The sequence below is a fragment of the Mytilus galloprovincialis genome, chromosome 2 (genome assembly GCF_965363235.1).
Source record: "Mytilus galloprovincialis chromosome 2, xbMytGall1.hap1.1, whole genome shotgun sequence".
NCBI classification, from domain to species: domain Eukaryota; kingdom Metazoa; phylum Mollusca; class Bivalvia; order Mytilida; family Mytilidae; genus Mytilus; species Mytilus galloprovincialis.
Window position 1 is genome coordinate 110147925 of NC_134839.1, and position 24366 is coordinate 110172290.

The window sequence follows — 24366 nt, forward strand, 5'->3', positions numbered from 1 at the left end:
ATTACTGTGAATGGTGTCAATACGAGATAGTTGATAAACAGTACTGGAGGGCATATACAAGACACAAGGATGGTCATATGAAGGAGTGTAGAAGTAAGTTATAATAAATGTGAATGGTGTCAGTACGAGATTGTTGATAAAAAGTACTGGAGGACATATATTCGACATAAGAATGGTTATATGAAGGAGGGTAAAACTAAGTCGTATATATATACATGACACAAGGAAGGGCAAAATCAAAAGCTTAAACATATCAAACGAATGGACTGGAAATGTGAAATTGCTGACATGGGACAGTCATTTGTCTTATGTAGAAATGGGGGAATTGAACTTGATTTCAAAGCTAGCTTAACCTTTCATTTGTTTGACAGAATGAAATAATCTAGCAGTCAGTTATGAATTGTACATTATACTTTGACTGAATGCTTAAGAATGCATATCCACATAACCATTCCACAGCAGTTAGTTAGTGATTACCGATACGAATGAAATCCGACAGGAATAAACAATTGTTATTGAAAAAGTTATATATACTAAATTAATTGTTTCAACCATTATGTTCTATTTACAGAAACATGTTCATGGAGATTGGACAGTACCCGTTGTTACCCAGGAAACTGTACGGATGAAGTCGCACAGTCGTGTGTCTGTACTGATGGTTTCGGTGGCAATCATTGTGACACAAGTAGGTTTTATAAAACTCAACATAGTTAACAATTTCAAATCAGTTAACAGATCACTTAATTAAACAACTATGGAATATTCAGTATTTTATACACCAAAATTAAGTGAGGAAATGCGGTATAATTGACAATGATACATTGATCAGACGATCGGTTTTATCGATTGAAATGATAACAATCGAATTTTCGGAACCTGTATTTCTTACTACACGATATGGATTTGTTCATTGTTGGAGGCCGAACAGTGAACTAATGTTTCTTCTACTGGTCATTCAGCCTGATATAATTATTAGGTATACAAAAATACCAAACTACAAGGAAAATTTAAATCAGAAAGTCCCTGAATAAATGACAAAATAAAAAGATCAAAGATTTAAAACGAATTGGCAACAACTGCCATATCCTAACTGTGTATAGGCGTTTCCTAATTTAGACAACGGTGAATTAAACCTGGTACAAATCTTGTCCCAAGTACAACTTGTTTTCACTGTCTCCAATATTCATTCACGTAGGTCAAATATGCGTCGCTTAGCAAATTTAATTTTACTTATATATAGAACATATATTTTATCATTTTTATTTTGTATTTTAATTTGTGCTACAGTTACAGAGGAGACAGCAGTGCTTTATGCAGAAATAAAACTTCACACATCAACGAACGAAATTCTGACCACACCAAATGACCCAAATGATCCCGGGAGTGAACCAACTAAATGGACAAATAACAAAAATTTCGGGGAAGCCGAGATAGAGATTCGCGCTAAGTATGTAGCCTCTGGGTATTCAACAACTGGCACACCACCACCACAGCCTGACCCAACTGGAGTAGCTCATTATATCACAGACTTTAATCATGGTATAATTTATGGATTGATTACAGTTGACTATATCAGAGGTAAATTGTTAAACTGCATCATATTCTTATAGAAAATTACTTTTAAAAAAAAGAATGTATTTTATTTGACCAAAATATAAAGATAGACCTGCAGGGAAAACTGATGTTTTTATAAATCACTGACAAATAGTAGTCATTACGTGTGGTAAATCTAAAAGTAAACATTTCTTAAGTCAGGAATCTGATGTACAGTAGTTGGCGTTTGTTTATGTGATTTATACGTGTTTCTCGTCACACGTTCTTTCATATAGAATAGACCGTTGGTTTTCGGGTTTGAATGGTTTTACACTAGTAATTTTAGGGCCCTTTATAGCTTTCTGTTCGGTGTGAGCCAAGGCTCCGTGTTGAAGGCCGTACATTGAACTATCATGGTTTACTTTTATAAATTGTTATTTGGATGGTAAGTTGTCTCATTAGCACTCTATCACATCTCTCTATATCTAAGAACATTTAAACTTTTAATCCTTCAAAACATTTGGAATTGCTATTTCATAGTTTGCAATTTTTTACACTTCAACTTGACGATCAAATTAAGACGTGCTTCGTGTGATTTTAATGCTATCATAATACAAAATAAATCATAAGAAAAACGTTATTTTTTTCAGGAAATCCAGACGCAAACAATACCTTTTTACAATTTAGTTGTCCAGGCAACGAAGATTCTCCAATAAATGTCAACTATGATTGCTCAAGACTGAGACACAACAACAGTCAGGTTATATTGCCTAAGTTTGATCACAGTGACCAGTAAGTATTTGGAATATATTTTGTAGACATGCAGTTTGTTTTCAAACATATTGTAAAGTAAGGCTTGGAATATGACATGTTTCCATAGGTTTGATCTGTTTGAGTTTGTGATTTTGGTATTTGTAAAGTGACTTTCCTTTTTGAATTTACTTAGAGTTTCATGGGGTATTTTACTTTTTGCATCTTTAACATGACACGAAATGTAGAATATAGATATTCACATGAATGTAAGATATATCTTTGTTTCGAAAGAAGTTGTTATTGAGAAAGACTACTAATACGACTTGATTCATCTTAAAAAACAGAAAGAAAAAAAAACCCAATTTATTCAAAAAAGGTGCTGAGTTTTAAAACTTCAATAAATATAACTTCCCTTTTCATTTTTTTCGGATTAAATAAACACTAGAACTAAATATTAAGTAGACATATCACGTTCTTGTACGAAATTTCAAAGGCTGTCATTTCTTTATTATATAAAAAAGAGAATGTGATATAACTGCCAACGAGACAACTCTTCACAAGAGACCAAATGACACAGAAATTAGAAACTATATGTCACTATACAGCCTGCAAAGCCCATACCGCATACATTGCATTTCAGAAAAAAATTGAACGGTTTAGATTCCAGTCAAATTTATAATAATGTGACGATTTTGACAGATAACAGTGCCTACATTTTTATTGATATTGCTGTCTTTTGTATTATTGTATCATAGCAGTAAATGTGTGTATTTTATTTCATTATTACCTACATATTGTACAATCATTTTAACGTGTGTTTTCTGACAGACAGCTTTAAATCAATTGTACGTTACTTTCACTTTCGCTTTTACCGGAAGTAACGGGTATTGTTATAAATATAACGCCAATAGAAATCGTTTATATATACACTGTCTTGAACATGTTGTAGTTATATTCTTGTTTGTTTTTCAAAATAGGGATACATTTTAAAGTGTTTTATATAAAGTTTATGTGGGAGTTTTATTTAGATTAAAGTAATAACTCCTTATGATCTCTGTTTGCACCGACGTTGCGCACCTTTTTACAGTAAACGGGCTGTAATGACGTCATTTTCTAAGACGTTAATTGCAAAGATATTTACCTTATAAGGAAGTTTCCGTATTTGGTCATAGATTTTATCCATATTTGGAATTTCAAAATAATAACACTAGCTTAAGATTTTAAGTATTTTACGTCAGTTCTAGCTTACCCCTACCGCCAGCTAGCAGCTTAATTTACATGTCTTATAAATTTCTAGGTGCAGTTTTTCTAAAGCAGCAGTTTATGTTCCTGAATATTGCAATATATATGCAATTTGATAACTTGATGCAGTTCATGTAAACGGAGGCAGAAATGAAATAGTTTTCTTGTTTTTCTAAATATTCTAAATTTTGAGAATAAAGTTTAATAATGAATTCTAATTTTACATCGGAGAAAGGTGCGTAAAGTCGGCAAAAGTGTCCGTTTGTTTAAAATAGTTTTGTTGTTGTTAATATATTTTTACAATATAGAAAGAGGGTTACGAAAACTGTGAATTATTAATTTGTGTAGTTTTTTGCATGAATTCTGATGTGATACCTTAATATTAGACATATTAGATTACATATAGAAATACAACCCGTATTACACACACACATAAAAAGACTTGCGCCGATCTAGAAACTATGTTTATGTGATATGCAGTATGCAGTAGCAGCAGCAGTAATTATTTTGAGCCTTCATATTTCTTGTTAAGTTCTTTTGGTTCGTTGTTGGTGTCTGTCTGGTCTAATTGTTGGTTTGGTTGGTTAGAAAGGTTCGGGTTGGCGAACACATTACAATATAATTATTTATGTCACTGAATCCTAAATTAAGTTGTAAGATTATCTATAATAAATATTTTAGCTTCATGCCTTATACATGTACAACTTGCCCTGTGTTACGACGCTAGATATAAACTGACGTGGAAAGGTAACACCCGGCCACCGAAAACTTGATTTTCGTGGAGCCTAGTTGGTCGACTGATCTAGCGCCATGATATATATAACAGTACTAGCCAAATAGCACAATAGCATTATATATCAACAAACTGTTTTAAGTAAAAATTATAAATAAAGGTTATGAACTGAATCTAAAACTTCTACATTTCAGATTAGTATTCTCTATAGTAGTGAGAAACGGTGGGTTCTTAAAGTACATGAATAGGGAGACGAGTACAGAAATAAGATCATCCTTAAATGGTCTTACATCGAAAAGAAAATACATTATACAATGGGACTATATTCAACCATACCATACTTGCTTAAATATATATGGTATCAACTGTACCATACCTCCTCTAGAATTACAAGATGCCACTAATTCAGTAAGTACTGATTCCGATTGTAACAGAATAAATATGTAATTCAAAATAAAAAAAAAAAGAACATAACAACATAAATTGGGTGAAACAATGCACATTTTTGGTACTTGCTTTTTTTCAAAAAGTTTACCCTAAAACTCTGAATACCAAGAACAAACACTTACTTGACTACACGTAACATTGTAACCACCAAACAAAAGACAAATATCCATATTTATTAACTGCCTGATACTTTATGCAATGAATATTTTGTGGATTTTTGCAAATGATTATACATAATAATGCCTTTTTAAATACATAATTAAGTTGTTAATATTTTTTAACAGGCCACTAGTGGAACGAGAACCCCTGTGCTTCCTCGATTTTTCAATAGGGTTATTATCTTCATGTTTTTTTAGTCAAGTCATGTGATCAAGCAAGATCATCCTTAACGCCTCCGTTATTTTCAACATCATTGCGAGATTTAAAAATTTGCATTTTAAAATTAAGAGATGTTTTTTTCATATTTCAGTCATCAATACCACTTACATGGAGACAATGGTCTGATGATTTAGCTGGGATAGAATTCTATCAGTATGAGCTTTACGAATTACAGTATGATGGTAGTTCATTGAAAGAAAATAATTTCCTCTTCACGTCAGATAGAATACCACATACTCATTCACAGGTGAATATCAAATAATACCAACTTCACGCTAGAATACATCACAACCACTAACAGATTAATAATATTTGTCCTCTCCATGACAGATATAATACTAGTACCTCATGCACATTCACATGTGAATATATAATATCATCTTACCTCCTATACATTTCTAGGAATATAAAACCTCCTTGTGGAAACCGTGTATATTTAATATTAGGTTAGTTGGGAGGCGGGGCTTATTTCAAACACGGTTAGTAGTGGAGTTACGTCCCTTTATATTCCATATAAGGTAATAAGGAGGTGGGGCTTATTTCATACACGGTTAGCAGTGGTGTTACGTCCCTTTATATTCCATTAAAGTTTTCAACAGAAGAAAGTGATGATAAAGTGAAATAAATTCATAAAACACATGTAAATCTTACAAGTTGTCATTGTTGGCATCTGTTTTTGTAGGATCAAAGGAAGTAGTTTCGTAATTATGTTAATGCTAACTGTATCGAAGACTTGCTCATTTTGATAGGTCACTTGTCTGAATACACGTTAAGATAGTCGGTAAGATAAATTCGTTACATAGTGTGCTAGTGACGTAATACAGTATATATGGGGTCAGTAAATTCCATATGGGGATTTGATCTTCGCTCTCACCCCATATGGAATTTACTGACCCCATATTTACCGCATTAGGTCACTAGCACACTATGTAACTAATAATATCTGTCCTCATATCAGATAGAATACTAGTACCTAATGCACATTCACAGGTGAATACATACTTATGAATAATGGAACTTTGTTTTTGATTTATCTTTTTTTTTTAATTCTCGATATAACAAAACCTTAACCCAAGGCAAGTCACAAAATTATGTTTGCTTTCAATCTAGTCTCGAACAAATATCGCTAGTACAAAAGTGTTTGTTGAGTTGACATGACAGTGGTAAAATCTTAAATCGAACAAACAATTGGCAACCGAATCGTTCAGAATTGACATTACATGCAAACATAAAGTATCGAAATATAAAGACTTGTGTAGCATGAGAATACAATACTTTTTCATCGTACACCCATATTATGATTTTTTATGAGTAAAATGTAACAAAATATCCGTTTTTTTTTAAACACAATCAAAGGAAAACACAATCGTCTTGGAAAATCCTAGGGTTATCCAAATATTTGACCCAAAGGCTAGTGATAAATAAGTAATTTGTGTGTACATTATTTTAAAAAAGTACTCCACTGATGTTTGTTTTCTTTTTCTTTTTCTAATTCCAAACTTCAATATTCATTTTTATTTTCTGCAGTCTGAGTTTAATGTGACAACACCTGGAATGTATTCCATAATTTTTACGGTATTTGACAAAGCTGGCAACCACAAATCCACCAGATCTGTGTTCTTATTTGACGACGAATCACTGGTAGAAACAACACCAGGAACACGCATCATAGTGACAGAAAGTACGGCTAATACTAATTATACATGGGTAAGTCATTATCCATATCATTGATACTAAAAAAACACCAGGGACACGCATCATAGTGACAGAAAGTACGGCTAATACCAATCATGCATGGGTAAGTCAATATCCATATTTATAAAATTAAAACAACACCAGGGACACGCATCATAGTGAGAGAATGTACGGCTAATCATCCTTGGGTACGTCATTGTCCATATATGTCAAACTGTTAACTTACATGTACATGCATTTTATGAATAGACAATGGTACGATATTAAAACAAAATTTTCAGTTATAATTGAAAAAAAAAGGTCTTGGAGTAGGTGCGAAATAAAATTTACCCAAATACCAATAAACGGATATATCCAGTACAAATCTTTAAACGAAGTTTTTGCACAGGTGCTCCATTTTCATGAATCTGTTCTGAATCTATGCTCATTTTAATTTTTTTTTCAGTTTGAGTTTAAAGTGAAACTACCATGTAGATATGCCAGTATTTTATCGATTATTTTACAAAGCTCGCAACGTGCTTATGTCTGATATTGTCTTGGCTTTCAAATATTTGGAAATGACCTTTCCTGATGAAGGTAGATCCAGAATTGCGCGTTGGAAGCACACACTTTATAAAGTTTGTTTTTCATTTATTGTAGGTAGTTCAGAACATGACACATTTACACGTAAGCTGGTCGGGAAGATTTACAAATGAAAGGCACCACGTTCGACATTGGCTTGATCAACTGGCACCAAACAAACATGTAGATAAACTATATGATGATCATTTCGGTGTGAGGAAGGTTGATTGGCTCACGAATGTCCTAGGTACTTACTTTATTATGATTTGTGTACGAATATTTTTAATATTTAATTTGTTATATGATCCAGTAACACAACAGGATGTCAACAGCAAAATGAAAAGATAAACATTTTGAAATATTGGCGACTATTTTTTTTTTTAAATATCTGTATTATTGTTTAACTCGCAAAATATCATTTCTTCGAATGCTTTTTCAACTAACCGTGCATACAAACATATATGTAACCAAATTAATACTAAGTTCTAGATAAACAGTCAATTGACGGTCAAACAGAACAGATAGAACGACATTAAACAACAATACATTATAATTTAAAAATATATGGAACAATACAATATCATAGTAATATGAATGCATATCATATATCTTTTCACCTGATGAATACGAGTTTTATGGAGGTCTACTGGTAATTTTAGGTGTTGTGAAGTTTGACGTTAATTATACTGTAACGGGACCAGACGTTACATCCTTTCTTGAGTACAAAAATGTTGAAGATATTTTACAAGAATTAGAAGAATTAGAAGTTATCTGGGAAGATGGACAGAAACTTGATATTTCTGTGAAAGCCACTGACATAGTGTGGGAGTTTATAGAGGAAAGCATTACTGTGTATAAGGACACATCACAACCAATGATAGAAAACCTTTGGTTGTCACGTGATAGTAAAGAAGAACTGTATGTTCATCACATTGAAGACTTTTCCAAAATGACGTAAGTTTGTCCATTCATTTAACTGATATTTTTTTCATAAGGAAAGAAATGATTCGAACATTTAATTTCTATATAATCAACTCATGCATTAACAGATGTTTTCCTTATGCACTAGTATATCTATCAAAAGAAGGACGAAAGATATCAGAGGTACAGTCAAACTCATATTTCGAGTTAACTGACAACGCCATTGCTAAAAAAGACAAATAATAGTACAAAATACACAACATAGAAAACATAAGACTTAGCAACATGAATCCCATCAAAAACTGGGGGTGATCTCACGTGCTCCGGAAGGGTTAGCAGATCCTGCTCCACATGTGACATATTAGTTAATAAAAGAAAACAAATGGTGAGGTCTTTTTAAGCTATAAAATTGAGAATGGAAATGGGAAATGTGTCAAAGAGACAACAACCCGACCAAATAAAAAACAACAGCAGAGGGTCACCAACAGGTCTTCAATGTAGCGAGAAATTCCCGCACCCGGAGGCGTCCCTCAGCTGTCAATGTAGTTAAATGCCTTCTACATAATAAGGATGTTCTTATCCCAAGCATAAAAACATAGCCGTATTTGACACAACCTTTTTCAACTTTTGATCTTCAGTGCTGTACAACTTTGAACTTTTTTTCACTTTCGATCTTTTATATCTGGGCGTCGCTGGTGAGTCTTGTGTGGACGAGGCGCGTTTTTTGGCGTATTGAATTTTAAACCTGATGCTTTTTGTTATCTATTAATCATGTGTTACTTTGTCTAATACGTTCTCCTATTTATTTGTATTGTAGTCCTGTAATATTATGTTGTCATTTCAATGTTATATTTAAAATTGCCATTAAAGTACGAGGTTTGGCATGCCATAAAACCAGGTTCAACCCATCATTTTTTCCTTTAAAAATGTCCTGTACCAAGTTAGGAATATGGCCATTGTTATATTATTGTTCGTTGCTGTGTGTGTTACATTTTAACGTTGCGTCGTTTGTTTTATCTTATTTTTTAGTGTAAATTCACTTTGCGATAAGACGTGTCACGGTACTTGTCTATCCCAAATTTATGTATTTGGTTTTGATGTTATATTTGTTATTGTGTATTACATTTTAGTGTTGTGTCGTTGTTCTCCTCTTATATTTAATGCGTTTCCCTCGGTTTTAGTTTGTTACCCCGATTTTGTTTTTTGTCCATGGATTTATGAGTTTTGAACAGCGGTATACTAATGTTGCCTTTATTTATATCAAATAATAAAACAATATATTTCTTCATAATCGAATGAAATGAAGTGCATTACCATTAACTTGTCATTAAAGGATAGAGTGGGATACATTTGACTACCATAGTGGTATTGATAGCGTTCACTGGAGGCTGTATGACAATTTCACAGGATCAGACATATTGCATGGACAATCGCATTTGATTGCACAAGGACAAACCGAAGTAATGTATTTCGTGTTAAGAATCTTAAATTACGTGCACCTTAATACAATTTATATTAATAACCAACATTATATATTTTCCCATATTATTTTTTTGCTTTCTGTATAAATATTATTCGATTTGAACCGCCTGATAGTAGGGCATAATTTACATCCGTAGATCAGTTAACTAAGGACCGTTTATATTATTGTAAAACATATTTTCCATAAAACCTACAAGACAAAAGTAATCATTCTTGAATGTTTAATGGGTAAATTAATAAATAGACTCTATAAATATTAATAGCGTATATAAAATACATAATGCTCTAAATATATATATATATTACTCTCATCTCTAAAGATGGAATATGTGGTTTAGTTTATTCGACTATTGATCCGGGCAAAAGATCATAAACAGGGCCATACGACAGTTTGATCTTTGTTACAAAGGCTGTTAAATGTGATTTTTAAAATTACACTTTTTTTTCTCACTAGAATATAACAACATGTGAGTTGAAGTATGGAGATTCACCACGTGGTTCTGATTGTTATTGTACACTTTATCACGGATGCTTCCATCGACATTTTCATGTTCAACCAAAGATCGTGAATGGTTCTGGTCTAACGCCTGGTAAAGACAATGGTGTCCATGATTCTGACTATTTCATTACAGTCACAGTAATAAACAAAGCAATGCTGAAAACTGTGTTAACCAAAAAGGTTTGGAATTTCTAAATATTTCACTCTTAGATTGTACATATTGATGATGACTACATATATTTTAGAAGCATGTATTTACCTCTATATTGTAATGTTACATATTCAATGGTTCATTTAGAAAACTAAGCATGCATTAGCAGTGTATTATGTCTATTCATTTGACGTTTCTTTCGATTTTACTCCCAAAAATTATGGTCTCACGGTTTTTCAAAGAAAATCATATTTTTGACGCATTAGAACTAATGTATAATATCTGTAAGTTAGTATACAGTTATTTACTAGCATGTTTTATTACTCCAGATAACGATAGACACATCAGCTCCACAACCCGGAATTGTTCATGATGGTCTGCCTGATTACCCAGAGATAGACTATCAACAAAATCTACAACTACATGTATATTGGAACGGATTCTTTGATCCTGAAAGTGGTGTCAAGTACTACAAATATGTCTTCTCTGATCACTGTTGGGAACGGGAGGACTTAATAAATGTATCACTTGTAAGTAAAAGTTTTTACGACATAATGCAAATATGGTTTGAGACTCATTGCTAAAATCATGATATATTAATATTTCAATTTATGGTTTTATTTTGTATTATTTCTTTTTTCTTATTTACAGAAGTAAATCGTACATGTTATTTATATTTTTCATGTTAAGTGGAATTAATGTTATTATAAACAGGTTGACTTATTATTAAAGATAAAAAAAAAAACACAAAGATGAATACCAAACACAAGTATATAAAACCACCATTTATTTTGAAACGTCACAAATATGAACTGGTTGATAAATTCTTACGTTTGAATTGACAGTTTTTATGTACTTTTGTATTTATCTTGGAGTTTGGTATTTTTATAAACATTTTTTGACCAGCAATTTCCAAATAAGAATTACATATTCTTTATTTCTAGGGAATTGAAAGCTTCAACACATTTGCTAGTTTCACTGCCTCAAAAGAGGGTAAATATTACGTGAGCGTTGTAGCTTTCAATAGAGCAAACGAGGCATCTTCACTGGTGTGTTCCGATGGTGTTACAATTTCTTCGTCAATACCATATGTCGTAGATATAGTTTTAAAAGATTTAAGAACAATACCTAGACTTATTGAAGATAAAAACAATACTGTTTGGTACCTCGATGGATCACTTACAAGACATACAGTCAACAATAGTAAAAATGCATGCAGGTATGCACATTTTATTCTTTCTAGTATATCAAAATTATATATATGAAAAAATTGAATCATGATTGAAATGCTAATTCAATTAAAGAATCAAATACTGTCAAATTAGAGGCATATTTGAGATATGACTAATGTAAAATCATTCAAACAGTCAAACCAATATTAAAAAAAAAGAAATAAGTGTGTACAATTGCAGCGGGTTTAAACGTTTTAATAGGCGCTTATGTTCAAACTACAGAAAAACAATAATGCAACATCACAACACAGAAAGACATAAGCATCCACATTTTTTGTTCTTACAATGATATAAGTGGATTATCTCACGTTATTATGATGGTCAAAGTGAATTATCTTCCGTTTAATGATGTCAAAGTGGATAATTTTCCATCGTTATGAGTATCATAGTGGATTATCTCATGTCTACCTCACTATTTTAAATAAGTATTACAAATGTTTTTAATATATTCAAACGATTTTGGATTTCACTTAATATAAGAAATGTATCACATGTTTTTAGTACATGCGATTTACTTGGTATACGAATTACTTACATAAGTTAAACTTAAATATATACCTGGTGTACTTTTTGTTAAACAAAAGTTTCTATGTTTACAGTAACTAAATAATTTGAAAATAATAACAATCACGTAGTTATCTTAAGCTCAAACTATTTATTAATATAATATTCAAGTAAACATATATATATTAGACAGTACAGTACTTTCTAATCACAGCAACTAATTGAGTCAAAATTGGTTTTATTATCAGACGTTTAGAACATTTATTCAATAAAACTCCCAACTTAAATGAAATCAACTGAAAATTTCATGAACCCTTGCGTACAAAATTATAATCCTGATACTATGGATAAGTTTATGTTGATATTGGTGTGTTTGGTAATTTGTCTTAGAGACATTATTCTACCGACAATTGCGAATATCGTAGTTAACTTCAAGTATTAGTAACATCTTTCGGAAAATATGCTGCCTTTTCTTTCCCTTTCAAGTAATAGATCATATTGTGAAGGCTATTAGACTTGTTTTATGCACAAACTACAATAGTAGAGGGGCATTATGTTTCCTGTCTGTTTTGTAAGGTTATTTACCCCAGAGATAGCGGAGTGCACGCAGAACTGGTTTGGCTTCAGCACAACCTTTCCTATGTCATGCCAGGCTATCTGGACCATGTATTGTTCTGCTTTTCACAGAGAAGTAAATTTTTTGCGGTTGGCTGTTCGTGGACTGGTCAAATTGTTTGGAAATTCTAGTTATGATTTTTCTTTGTCGTTTATTAAATGAATATGTACAACAGTGAACGTAATAATTAGTGATAATAAGATTTAACTCACTAACGTATACATTTTTTAGTGGCAGTTCCTCTTCTAGTCTTGTTGATGACATTGATATTTATCCAAAGTCAATGATAGCTGTAATTGATTGTGAATCATTGGCAGACCAGTCATCTTCATTTTTATCCATATTGCCGAGGACATCACAGGTTAGAACTTTAAACTATATGAGTGTCGTAACTACAAGGTATTTAAAATGTCTGTTTTTTGTTTGCTAGTGGCATTGACTGTATATTCAACGTTTGGTATAATTACAAATGTGTTGATACAATAGTTTTTTTGAGATAGTATGATAAAATTGAGAATGGAAATGGGGAATGTGTCAAAGAGACAACAACTCGACCATAGAACAGACAACAGCAGAAGGTTACAAACAGGTCTTCAATGCAGCGAGAAATTCCAGCACCAGGGGGCGTCCTTCAGTTGGCCCCTTAACAAATATATATATACTAGTTCAGTGATAATGAACGCCATACTTAACTCCAATTTGTACACAAGAAACTAAAATTATAAATAATACAAGACTAACAAAGGCCACACACATGTTATCAAAATACTTCCAATTAAACACAGTCAAAACAAGGGACAAGAAAGTCATAAACGAGGGACGAAAGATACCACATTTTTTTTATATATATACGGCTGTGCATATTACTCAACACCTGTTTTAAAACATATCTTTCATAAAAAAAAACCCGTGTATTTATTATGAACAGGTTATCATTTTGACTTTGTACGATTACAATATGTACAAAATAAGGGCTTGTATAAATTACAATATGTACAAAATAAGGGCTTGTACAAGAGGGACGAAAGATACCAGAGGGACAGTCAAACTTAAAGATTGAAAATAAACTGACAACGCCATGGCTAAAAATAAAAAGACAAACAGACAAATAATAATACACAGGACACAACATAGAAAACTAAAGACTGAGCAACACGAACCCTACCAAAAACGGAGTGTGATCTCATAATATCCAAAAAAACAATTGGACAATCAAATCGTGTCGGCTAACGGCAAGCATTTATTCCATCTCATTTAAATAATAAGAAGGTGCATGTACCCACAAAGATAAACAACAAAGACATTAGAAAAGGTAAATTGTTACTACAAATGTCTTCGGAGGTCTCGATAATTCTCATTTCGAAACTGACCAATAAATTGCAGGTTGAAACTTAAAAGGGCTTTTGAGAATAAAAAAGTTTTTTTTTTTATCTCCAATGTCTGATCTTCCATTCATTACAAATCTTGTAGCTACTTATAAGTTGGAAGTCTGGTACTGATGATGATCTAGTATATGATTATGATGTCGGCCTTTCAACAACAAAGAGCAGTGCCGCTCCGGATATAGTACCGTTCCGGTCTACAAAACACCACAACCATTTCAGAATCAATAATCCTGATCTTGATGAAGGGAAACTGTTTTATGTTATAATAAAGGCTATAAGTAAGGCTGGCGTTGAGGGAATTCAGGTAAGTCGTGTTTTCTTATCAATAATATCACAAGCAAAATTACTGAGGTTTTGATTTATTTCATTTTTTTTAAAGAAAAAACAGTCATAACATCTTTTGTCATCAATTTCAATGTTATTTTCAGGATTGAATTATTGACTCACAACTTAGATAATGAAAAAAAGGTTTACATTTTTTATCGTTTAATTCTCCTTACACAAGTGACATTTTTATGAAACAGAAATTGATTTATTATCTAATGAGAAATTATCAAAACAGCATTAATTCATTTTGTAAGACCGCTCTTTGTACTTGAGACATATACTACGTACCTTATATTACAGAATTTAGGACCGATCATCATTGATGCATCATCTCCAAGAGTTAACAATGGTCAAATAGACCTTAAGTTAGACAATGACGTGTTGGTTGCTAATTGGTCCGAAGTATTATTTGTGGATGAAGAAGATCCATATCCAATGACATATGAATATGCAATAGGTATAATTCTGAATAGTCTAAGCAGATAACATAATGATACGAATATATCAAATGTGTACAATTCTATAAACTATAGTATGAGCATGACTATGCACCACAGATAATTCTGTACAATATAGATAGTAGCAGATGATATTGGAATTTATATAGATTTTGTATTATTAAACAATGAAAATATTCGTTTCCGTTTACTGTGTAGTTAAAAAGGTTTAAATGAATGAAGAATAAATTCATAATTCATGCAAATGTAATGCCCTTTGTTCCTTTCACTTACCAATACTCATTTTCTTGTTGAACCAAAGATGACCTTCAAACTTTATCTTCCGTGATTGCTTGAAATATCTAATTTAATTTGCGAACAGCTATTGTTTTATGTTAAACGACAATTTCTCTACCATTCATTTTATAGCTGCAAATTTTTTTTTTAAATGTAAGTTAATATGTTCATTCAAATCAAACCATTCAGCATTATTATGATAAGATAGCTGTAGTTCAAGGACAAAAGCAATTGACGTTGTAGTTTTGAGTGTACATATTTAACTAGGATTCCTGATTTGAAATTTGAAAAATATGCTCCTTCCATAAAACGTTCTTTGGAATGTATATGCGCATTTCCTAAATCATATTAAAAGTTAAATATATTAATTCATTCAAAACTAGCACCAAACTTCAAAATTTGAAACAGTGTTTTGTCGTTTTGCATTCTTTTTTGCTTCCTCGAAAATTTCATATTAAGAACGTATGAGGAGATTCGTTAAACATTTTTATCCTCTTTAATTAGGAAAATGATTAAAAAAGGCCGAAATACCAAAGTATTTACCAAGCTAAATATTGAAATGGAAACTCACAACACCATAGCACAAAGTAATATTAAAATCGAAATCAGAATGAAAAACAAGAATAATATATTTTACCTTAATGCTGTAATGTTTTGTAATAGAAAAAAATGTTTTATTGGTAATGTGATACGCAATATTTTTTTGATATTTCTTTGCAGGTCGTTTCAAATATGGAACGGATATCGTAGATTTTAGTCCACTCTCGTTCCAGAAAAGCTGTCAACAGATGAAACCACCGACATGTACGGCTATTGAAACTAAATACCTACCTTGGTCCTTACATGCTGACGAGGAATATTATATCACAATAAAAGTAACCAACCTAGCGGGATTGACAGCTACCCACACATCAGAGCCTTACAAGCATTTTACGCAGCCGCCAGTACCAGGTGTTGTGTTTGATGTTGACAAAGCATCAATAACAGATAAGTTAAAAGTGAGCATAACATTTGATAGTAATGATATAGATCGACGTCTCCAGCAACGCGTATGAAATCACAAAAATACTGAACTCCGAGTTAAATTCAAAACGGAAAGTCCCTAATGAAATGTTAGTAAATGACAAAACACATCAAACGAATTGGCAACCACTGTCATATTTCCCACTTGGTACAGGCATTTTCAAATGTAACCATATAGAAAAGCTTAGGACACCTATGTGATTTCTTTTTGCTATTTGATGTTGATTGTTTCAGTATTTCATATATATTATCGTGTCTTCTGTTTTGGTTGTTTAAGGCTATTTATGTAAAACTTCTCTAAATTACTGTAATTTCATTGGAGGAAATCAGAGTTCTAAGAATATTCTAACAAAAATGGCGAGAAATTAACGCATTTAACACATAATAATAGATTTAGCAAAATGCTAAGAAAAAGACTGAAGTGCGATTTGAAATACACATGACTTGAAAAGGCATTACTAAAATAACGATATCCAAAGCAAATAAAAAAGGGGGATCAATAAAAACGGACAAAATTAAACGCAATATATGAACGGAACAAGTAAACAACAACTGCAATACTCCTGAAGTGGTACAGTCAATCTCCGAAAGCGCGAAGTGAGATATTTTATCACTTGGTGTCCGTCGTCGTTTGTTGCCATTTTTAAAATTTTATAATAATCTAATGAGTAAAAATTAAGCAAACTTTGCGAAATCACCATTGAGGTATATAGTTTTAAAAACAAATGTGTTCGATGACTCATCCTATGAACAAAAATGGCTGAAATATTAGAAATTAAACATAGGGGTAAAATGATATAATTCCTACATTTATGAAATCCGTTATCAGGCGGAAATGTTCATAATGTTGAGATCTATATACTTCTATAAACTTCAAAAACTTACATCTGATAGGAGGAATAACTTTTGAAATACGACATTTACCTTTCATTTTGGTATTTTGCCTATTATTATTAGAATAGATAGAGAGAAACGTTTGATAGTAAAAATGATCAGCAATTAAAGATCTACAAATAATTCAAATGACAGAAACTATTTGACAATATTATAGCTCTTGTCCTGGTATAACTTTTGATACCATATTATTGCATGTGGGCTTTATACCTTAAACATAATAATAGATAGATATAAACGTTGAAATGCGAATTTTACCAGCAAGGTGAGATTTACAAAAACGTATAGGGGTGTGAAACATACTCTTAAGAGTCACGAGTGTCTTTGTATGATCCATCTGTTATGAAATTGGTGTCATGTTAACGGGATTTGCATATAATATATTGTATTTCTGCATGTAAGCATTAAGGTTGCTCGAACCCCGCGTGGAAGATGCGTCCAACTCTGATCTTATTTGACTAAGAAAGTGGTAAATTTAAATAATGAATCAGTCGGTTCTCCAGCTAAAGTTTTAAAATTTTGTTTTCCAAAAAATGTAGTCTCAAACCTGGTGAAAGTTTTTTAAAAACCACTTGACGATAAAATACGAAATTACATGCTGATATCTTTTTAGGAGACACGTGATATAGACTTTACAGATGTTGCTGATTCATTTTCATTAGCATGGAGAGGATTCTATCATCCCCATCTACTTTTACAATATAAACTGTGTGTCGGTACCATTCCAGAAGGTTGCGATATTGCTGAGACAAATATTGTAGATGCATCTTTAACTAGTTTCACGTTTGACAATCTATTGTTGAAAAAATCTGAGGTAATGTTTTCATATTTCTACCCTTTCATACTTATACAAATTTATTGATCGGATACTAGTATTAACCATGATTTAGTTGATACATCAATTAGTAATAACGTAGGGAAATCTTTTTCGGAAATACATAAGTTCTTGAAAAGGTTTCTATTAAACTTGGAAGTGAAGACCCATGATTTTATTTAAAATACTACTAAGGTTATTAAAAATAAAATATATTTGTGCGGTAATAAATACGACAGAATCCTTTCATAACCTTAATAGTATTTACAACTTACTTTATTTATAACAGATTTACTATGCAAGTGTTGAAGCAATATCAATAAAGGGATCTGTTGTCGTATCATCAGATGGAGTTACTGTTCTTGATACATCAACACCGTTAATAGGAATCATCATTAAAGATGGATTCAATTGTTCAGGTATTTAATATACAGAAAACATGTCTTGATAGATGAAAAGAGGAATGATAACAATGTTTTAGTTGAAAAAAAACATAACAAAAGATACACAGCATTAATAATAGTTATCAAAGGTACCAGGATCATAATTTACTACGCCAGACGCGCGTTTCGTCTACACAAGACTCATCAGTGACGTTCATATCAAAAAATTTATAAAGCCAAACAAGTACAAAGTTGAAGAGCATTGAGGATCTAAAATTCCAAAAAGTGTGCCAAATACGGCTAAGGTAATCTATGCATGGGATAAGAAAATCCTTTGTTTTTCGAAAAATTCAAAGTGTTGTAAACAGGAATGTTTTTTAAATGACCACTTAAAACTTTTAAAATACTTATTGTTGCCGATGTAAGTATTGTAAGTGGTGTTAATTTGCATTGATTTTGTAATGTCAGCGTCGAATTAAGAGAAAATTAAGAGATTGAAAGATATCTAGATGGAATAAAAAGTCACGTGTCGTAAAGGAACATGCATTAATCAACATTTGTTAAAGAGTAAAAGAAATAATGATATATTTAGATAAATACTTATTTATCTATTCTATTAGTTTGTCAAACATTAGTAAACTTGTAATTTTAATGTGATTGCGTCATAAAGTCTGTAATATTGGCATTTCCTGTGTACCTTTTTGGATATGTTGTGTAACAATGATAATCACTTTTCGTTTTAGACAAATTAACTCTCCAAAGCAGTCATCACATAATGGTAAGTTTTACACTCTATGGTCAGTTTTCACACTTTTATGTGACAATACAAGTATTTCCACTGCAGATTGTTAACATCAAACTGAAGGAAAAATTATACTGCACTGAAATGTTCTGTATGATCCATTATGGTCGCATATCGTTTGTCAAAAGACATTTGAACAATACAGATATGGTTTTGCGAAAAAAAACATATTTAATTTACTTTTGAAATGAACTGATACATGTGATATTACATATTTCTTCTCAGATATTTTTGACATCTGTTTTCAAATAATCATTTTAGAATCCAGTTCCTCAATGTGATGAGGAAATCGACTTCCAGTCTTCGACAACAATCCTTGAAGCTTATTGGAGTATTCAATCGACATCAAATACGTTTTTACAAAACGCATACTGGGGAGTTGATGAGAAATCTCCAGTTGGAGGTAGGAATAATAATCAGGAATTTCTTAATTAGAAATAGTGTCATTTATTAGGGAATTGCTTTCTTATAAATATTTGTTAAGATAATTATTAAATGACCATCTTCTTCTTATTTGTATCAAACATGTTAGATACGGAAACTTTACCAGAAACAAATACATAAGCAATTTCTTTTATTTCATAAATTGTTATTCAATATGTAACAGCAAAATTTATATTTTAGTGCATCCTATTGCTGTAAGAATGAGTTTAATTGAACAAAAAACACTCTTATTTAGGGATAACATAGGATAAAGATTATCTTATGTTAACTCTTAACAAATAGTAACAGTTAGTATAAATTCCTTTGACAGATTATCATATTCTAATTACTTCGTTTTTGTTTATCGCTTCAATTATAACGCATTATTGCACTACTTATATTTTCTTAGATTACTGGACTGAATTTCTAGATTTTAATTACATTGGAAACCATCATAGAATGGCAATCGGAAATTTGAATCTAGAACCAGGTCTGACTTACAGAATAAAGGTGAAGCTGTGTGGTGATGATATATGTTTTCCAGTCATATATAGCAATGGAGTAACTGTTTTAACTAATAAACCAGTAGCAGGTGGACTATCAGTAATGTTAGAGACACATAAGGTAATATAATACTTCTTCCTTTTTAAAAGAATATTAACTAAAAATAAGAAGATGTGGTATATAAAGGCAACAGTAGTAAACTTGTGTTTAAAAGCTATAAATCTAATTAAAGAAAACAAATCCGGGTTACAAACTAAAACCGAGGTATACACATTCACTATAAGAAGAAAATAACGGAACAAAAGAAACACTAAAGTGCAACAAAAACAGACGCAAACAAGGATAGAAACGAAGTATTTAATAACATACTTCAGACTTGGTACTTGATAATTTTAGAAAAAAAACGGTGGTTTGGACCTGGCTTTCTGGCTAGCCAAACCTTCCTCTTATGTGGCATTGTTAAAAGACATCGCCAAAATGACAACAATATGTGACATTAATACAATACAAACAATTACCTGAAGAAGCTATAAAAGAAGCTTTTTAAATAAGTTTTAGAATTAAAATGTGTTGGCTTCGAGCATCACCGAAAATACATTTATTGTCGAAATGCGCATTGGATACTGGAAAATTTGTTCCATTATTGTTATTACATCATTATCCTGTTTATGTTCAAGTTCCGGTTTTCAGTGCTAGTCAAATCACTATAAACTTCGCCTTTTTGAACAGGTCAAACATAAAGTGTTCTTTTCTTTTCTTTTGTATTTTTCCTCTGCATATAGCTTGGTGTTACGTGTGCAAGAATGTACGATCCCGATCTTGAAGATACACAAGAGGCTTTTGATGCAATTGAAAAATACGAGTGGACTTTGCTAGATGGCAATTCTGGTGGAATGTATCTTAAATGGCAGAATGTGAATAACAGCAAAATTATCAATGCCACCCATGTAAGTATTGTGTATTATAATTTAATGAAATAATTAAAAAGTTGGGGAACACAACATAGCAAGTATAAATAACACTTTATTATTTTTATGTGTCCTAAGAACTTTTCGAGATTAAAGTTCACTACAACAACAACGCTTAAACCTAAACATTTGAAACCCAGGGATGTAAAGGTAGACAGGTTAGGAGGATTGTTTCCAAAGTATCATACAAAGAAGTGTAATAAGAATGTAAATGAGGTCAGTATTAACCATAAACACAAAATGAGAATGCGTAGAAATTACTGGGTAACTCTACTAGAAGAAAGATTAAAACTCAAGCTGAGAAAATATCAATGAATTTACAACTGTTCGAAAAATCAGTGGGCTGACCTAAATAAATATACGCTTTAGTAATAAATTAACAAAAGACAGAACATACCAATATTTGGATTTTGCATTCATCGATCCCAAAAGTAAACCAGATTGATTTTTGAAATCTTCATGATATGCAGGTGAAGTTAATAGATCTATATATTTATAAAAGATCCGTCTACCTGTGATATATATCGTTCATTGTCTTTTAGGAGATATGAATTTTACACTGAAGTGCAACTTTTATATTTGTTTAAATAAACATCGACATTTTGTTATTAATTTTTCAAAAATTATGCCTGATGAACATATGTGAATACCGTTACAGTTCAGTTTTGACATTCACCTATCAGATGACATCAGTGTGTATAAATGTAAAAGGATATCTGTGAAAGGTACAAACAAGGTTGGAATAGCATCAGAAGTGTCTACAGATATCAAACTGTGTGATGTTAATGATGGACCACGACAAATTCATCCAAAGCTTGTTATAGATGCTCATGGCGAAAAGGACACATCTTCAATTGCAGGTATCACATTGAAGTAGTGGAAACCTTCCACCAGTAGATAACACTATTTATTTAAAATAATAATCACTTAAATTCATCAGAACTTGTTTCTTGGATAATATAGTTGTGTTGCTTTCTTAAAAGAACAAAGCCTGCGTTTATATGGTTTGCTTGAGTTCGTGTTGCTTAGTCTTTAGTTTTTTATGTTGTGTCTTGTGTAATATTATTTGTCTTCATGTATTTTTCTTTTTAACCATGGTATTGTCAGTTTATTTTCTACCTATGATTTTGACTGTTCCTCTAGTATCTTGTGTCCCTCTTTTATATGGTGAGCCTAATTCCAACCTGTAACGTGTGTGTCGATGGGTCGGTTATCATAGAAAATATTTTCAAACTCTAAGAAAATTGAGAATGGAAATTAAAAATCATATAAGACTAACAAAGGCCAGAGACTCCTGACTGTGGACAGGCTCTAAAATGCAGCGGGCTTAAACACGATTTTAGAGATCTTAACCCCCCTATACCTCTAGCCAATGTAAAAAAAACAACACACAGCAAAACGAACAGTAAATCTCAGTTGAAAAGAGGTCTGAGTCCGATGTTACAATAGGTAACAAAAGAAATTAAACAAAATGACAATGACAATGACAACGATATTCATATAAACAAAAGATTACTGGAAGTTAATGACATGCCAGCTCCAGACCTTAATTAAACTTATTACGTTTCGTTCCCGAGGGTATCACCAGCCCAGTAGTCAACATTTCGGTGTGGACATGAATATCAATAATCTGGTCACTTTTATAAATTTCCTGTTTTACAAAACTTTGAATTTTTCGAAAAACTAAGGATTTTCTTTTCCCAGGCATAGATTACCTTAGCCGTATTTGGCACAACTTTTTAGAATTTTCGATCCTCAATGCTCTTTAACTTCGTACTTGTTTGGCTTTATAAATATTTTAAAATGAGCGTCACTGATGAGTCTTGTGTAGAGGAAACGCGCGTCTGGCGTACTAAATTATAATCCTGGTACCTTTGCTAACTATTGAAAGCTTATGTCTTCGTCAAATGAATATCAAACACAATTCCTCCCGTTAAGGATTTCGTATCATACCGTCATAGAATATATGAGAAAAACAAAACCCGTATCATGCTAACAACTGGTTTGTAAATACATGTGTTTATTTTCAAGGCAAAGACTAACATCACAATTTATAATAATCTTTTTTTTTCATTAGCCAAATAAAACTGCAGACCGTTCCTTGTGTTTTTATAATTGTATCCTACTAGCCTCCTTATCACATTTGCAGTACCACGAGTAACTAGTGCAAAAATAAAAATAGATGTTATTTGAAAAGTCCAGGTTCATTCCCCCGTTTTTTTTCTTTAACTGTCATGCACCAAATCAGGAATATGGCAGTTGCTATCAGATAGTCCCTGTCTATGTATTTTGGTGTTTGCATTTGTAGCAGTTCAATGCATCTTACAGTTGATCCGTTTCCCTCGGTTTAGGTTTGTGACCCGTATTTGTTTTGGTTAAATCGATTTATGACTATTGAACAGCGGTATACTACTGTTGCATCTATTTTACATCATGCCGGCTAACAAATTGGACCTCGTTATTTAGTATATATAAACCTGAAATCTGCTCGTAGTCATTAACATTATTGTAAGTTTCTTCTGTATTTAAATGTTGGGTTGAATATTCTTCACAGAAACACAAGGAATGAGTATTCATCTGGAGACCAATACAGAATGGGACTTTCCTGATATAGATTATTCACCATATAACAATATCATATCTGCTGTTTGGCCCACACTTCGCCATGGATTGTATACATGGGGTGTATTACAAGCAAAAGACATTTATGCTGACCGATATTATAAGTCTTTCACTGATATGGCAATTACAGATCCTTGTTCACATCCTGATGTTTTATCGTGTGGAATAACAGGTGATGATAATAAAAAAAAATATTTTAATTTTATGTTAGATTAATAATGATAAAATTTCTCACGATTCTCCAAGTTTACAATAGCACAACACATACTAGTTTGAATTATCCCGTTTCTGTGTCTATTCTCAAATCTTCAACTGTGTAATATAATAATGTAAAAATTGCTGATGTCAGGACAGAGTAAATTCAAAATATTAAATAAAAGCTCAGAATAGCCCAGGGAATATTTTCCAATAAGCAATATATCTTTCAATTGTCATCTTCTACTGCGTAGTGTATGTTTACAGAAGTAGCTCTTTTGTTGGTAATTTTTATTTTATTTCAAGAGTTATGTTTTCAATGAAGGTACCACCATATAATATGAATCATATCAGTAAGGTATTCCATTGTAGTATGCTTTCTTCATTATCCTCCGTGAGGTCAAACACAAATTTGTGTTTTAATATCAATTATAGAAAAGAAGATGTGGTATGCTTGCCAATGAGACATGTCTCCACAAGATACAAAACGCCACAGAAATTAATATTTATAGGTCACCGAACGAAGTAATAGCAGTTTTAGTTAA

General features: G+C 31.9%; 1 protein-coding gene across 3 annotated transcripts in view; it reads left to right on the forward strand.

Moving 5' to 3' along the window:
• LOC143065356 (uncharacterized) overlaps window positions 1-24366 on the forward strand; it is a 158966-nt gene that overhangs the window by 106548 nt on the left and 28052 nt on the right. For 2 of the 3 annotated variants that reach the window (XM_076238887.1, XM_076238888.1), the window contains 24 exons: window positions 572-685; window positions 1288-1578; window positions 2184-2325; window positions 4456-4669; window positions 5178-5333; window positions 6614-6793; window positions 7421-7589; window positions 8002-8296; window positions 9597-9723; window positions 10200-10424; window positions 10725-10925; window positions 11340-11614; window positions 12979-13108; window positions 14218-14436; window positions 14760-14916; window positions 15914-16191; window positions 17724-17924; window positions 18214-18343; window positions 19051-19085; window positions 19371-19512; window positions 19942-20156; window positions 20819-20983; window positions 21663-21864; window positions 23559-23798. In XM_076238887.1, the coding sequence (XP_076095002.1) occupies window positions 572-685; window positions 1288-1578; window positions 2184-2325; window positions 4456-4669; window positions 5178-5333; window positions 6614-6793; window positions 7421-7589; window positions 8002-8296; window positions 9597-9723; window positions 10200-10424; window positions 10725-10925; window positions 11340-11614; window positions 12979-13108; window positions 14218-14436; window positions 14760-14916; window positions 15914-16191; window positions 17724-17924; window positions 18214-18343; window positions 19051-19085; window positions 19371-19512; window positions 19942-20156; window positions 20819-20983; window positions 21663-21864; window positions 23559-23798 (4503 nt within the window). Of the gene's footprint in view, window positions 1-3; window positions 94-571; window positions 686-1287; window positions 1579-2183; window positions 2326-4455; window positions 4670-5177; window positions 5334-6613; window positions 6794-7420; window positions 7590-8001; window positions 8297-9596; window positions 9724-10199; window positions 10425-10724; window positions 10926-11339; window positions 11615-12978; window positions 13109-14217; window positions 14437-14759; window positions 14917-15913; window positions 16192-17723; window positions 17925-18213; window positions 18344-19050; window positions 19086-19370; window positions 19513-19941; window positions 20157-20818; window positions 20984-21662; window positions 21865-23558; window positions 23799-24366 lie in introns of those variants that run through there. The other variant, XM_076238889.1, reaches the window with a different exon arrangement.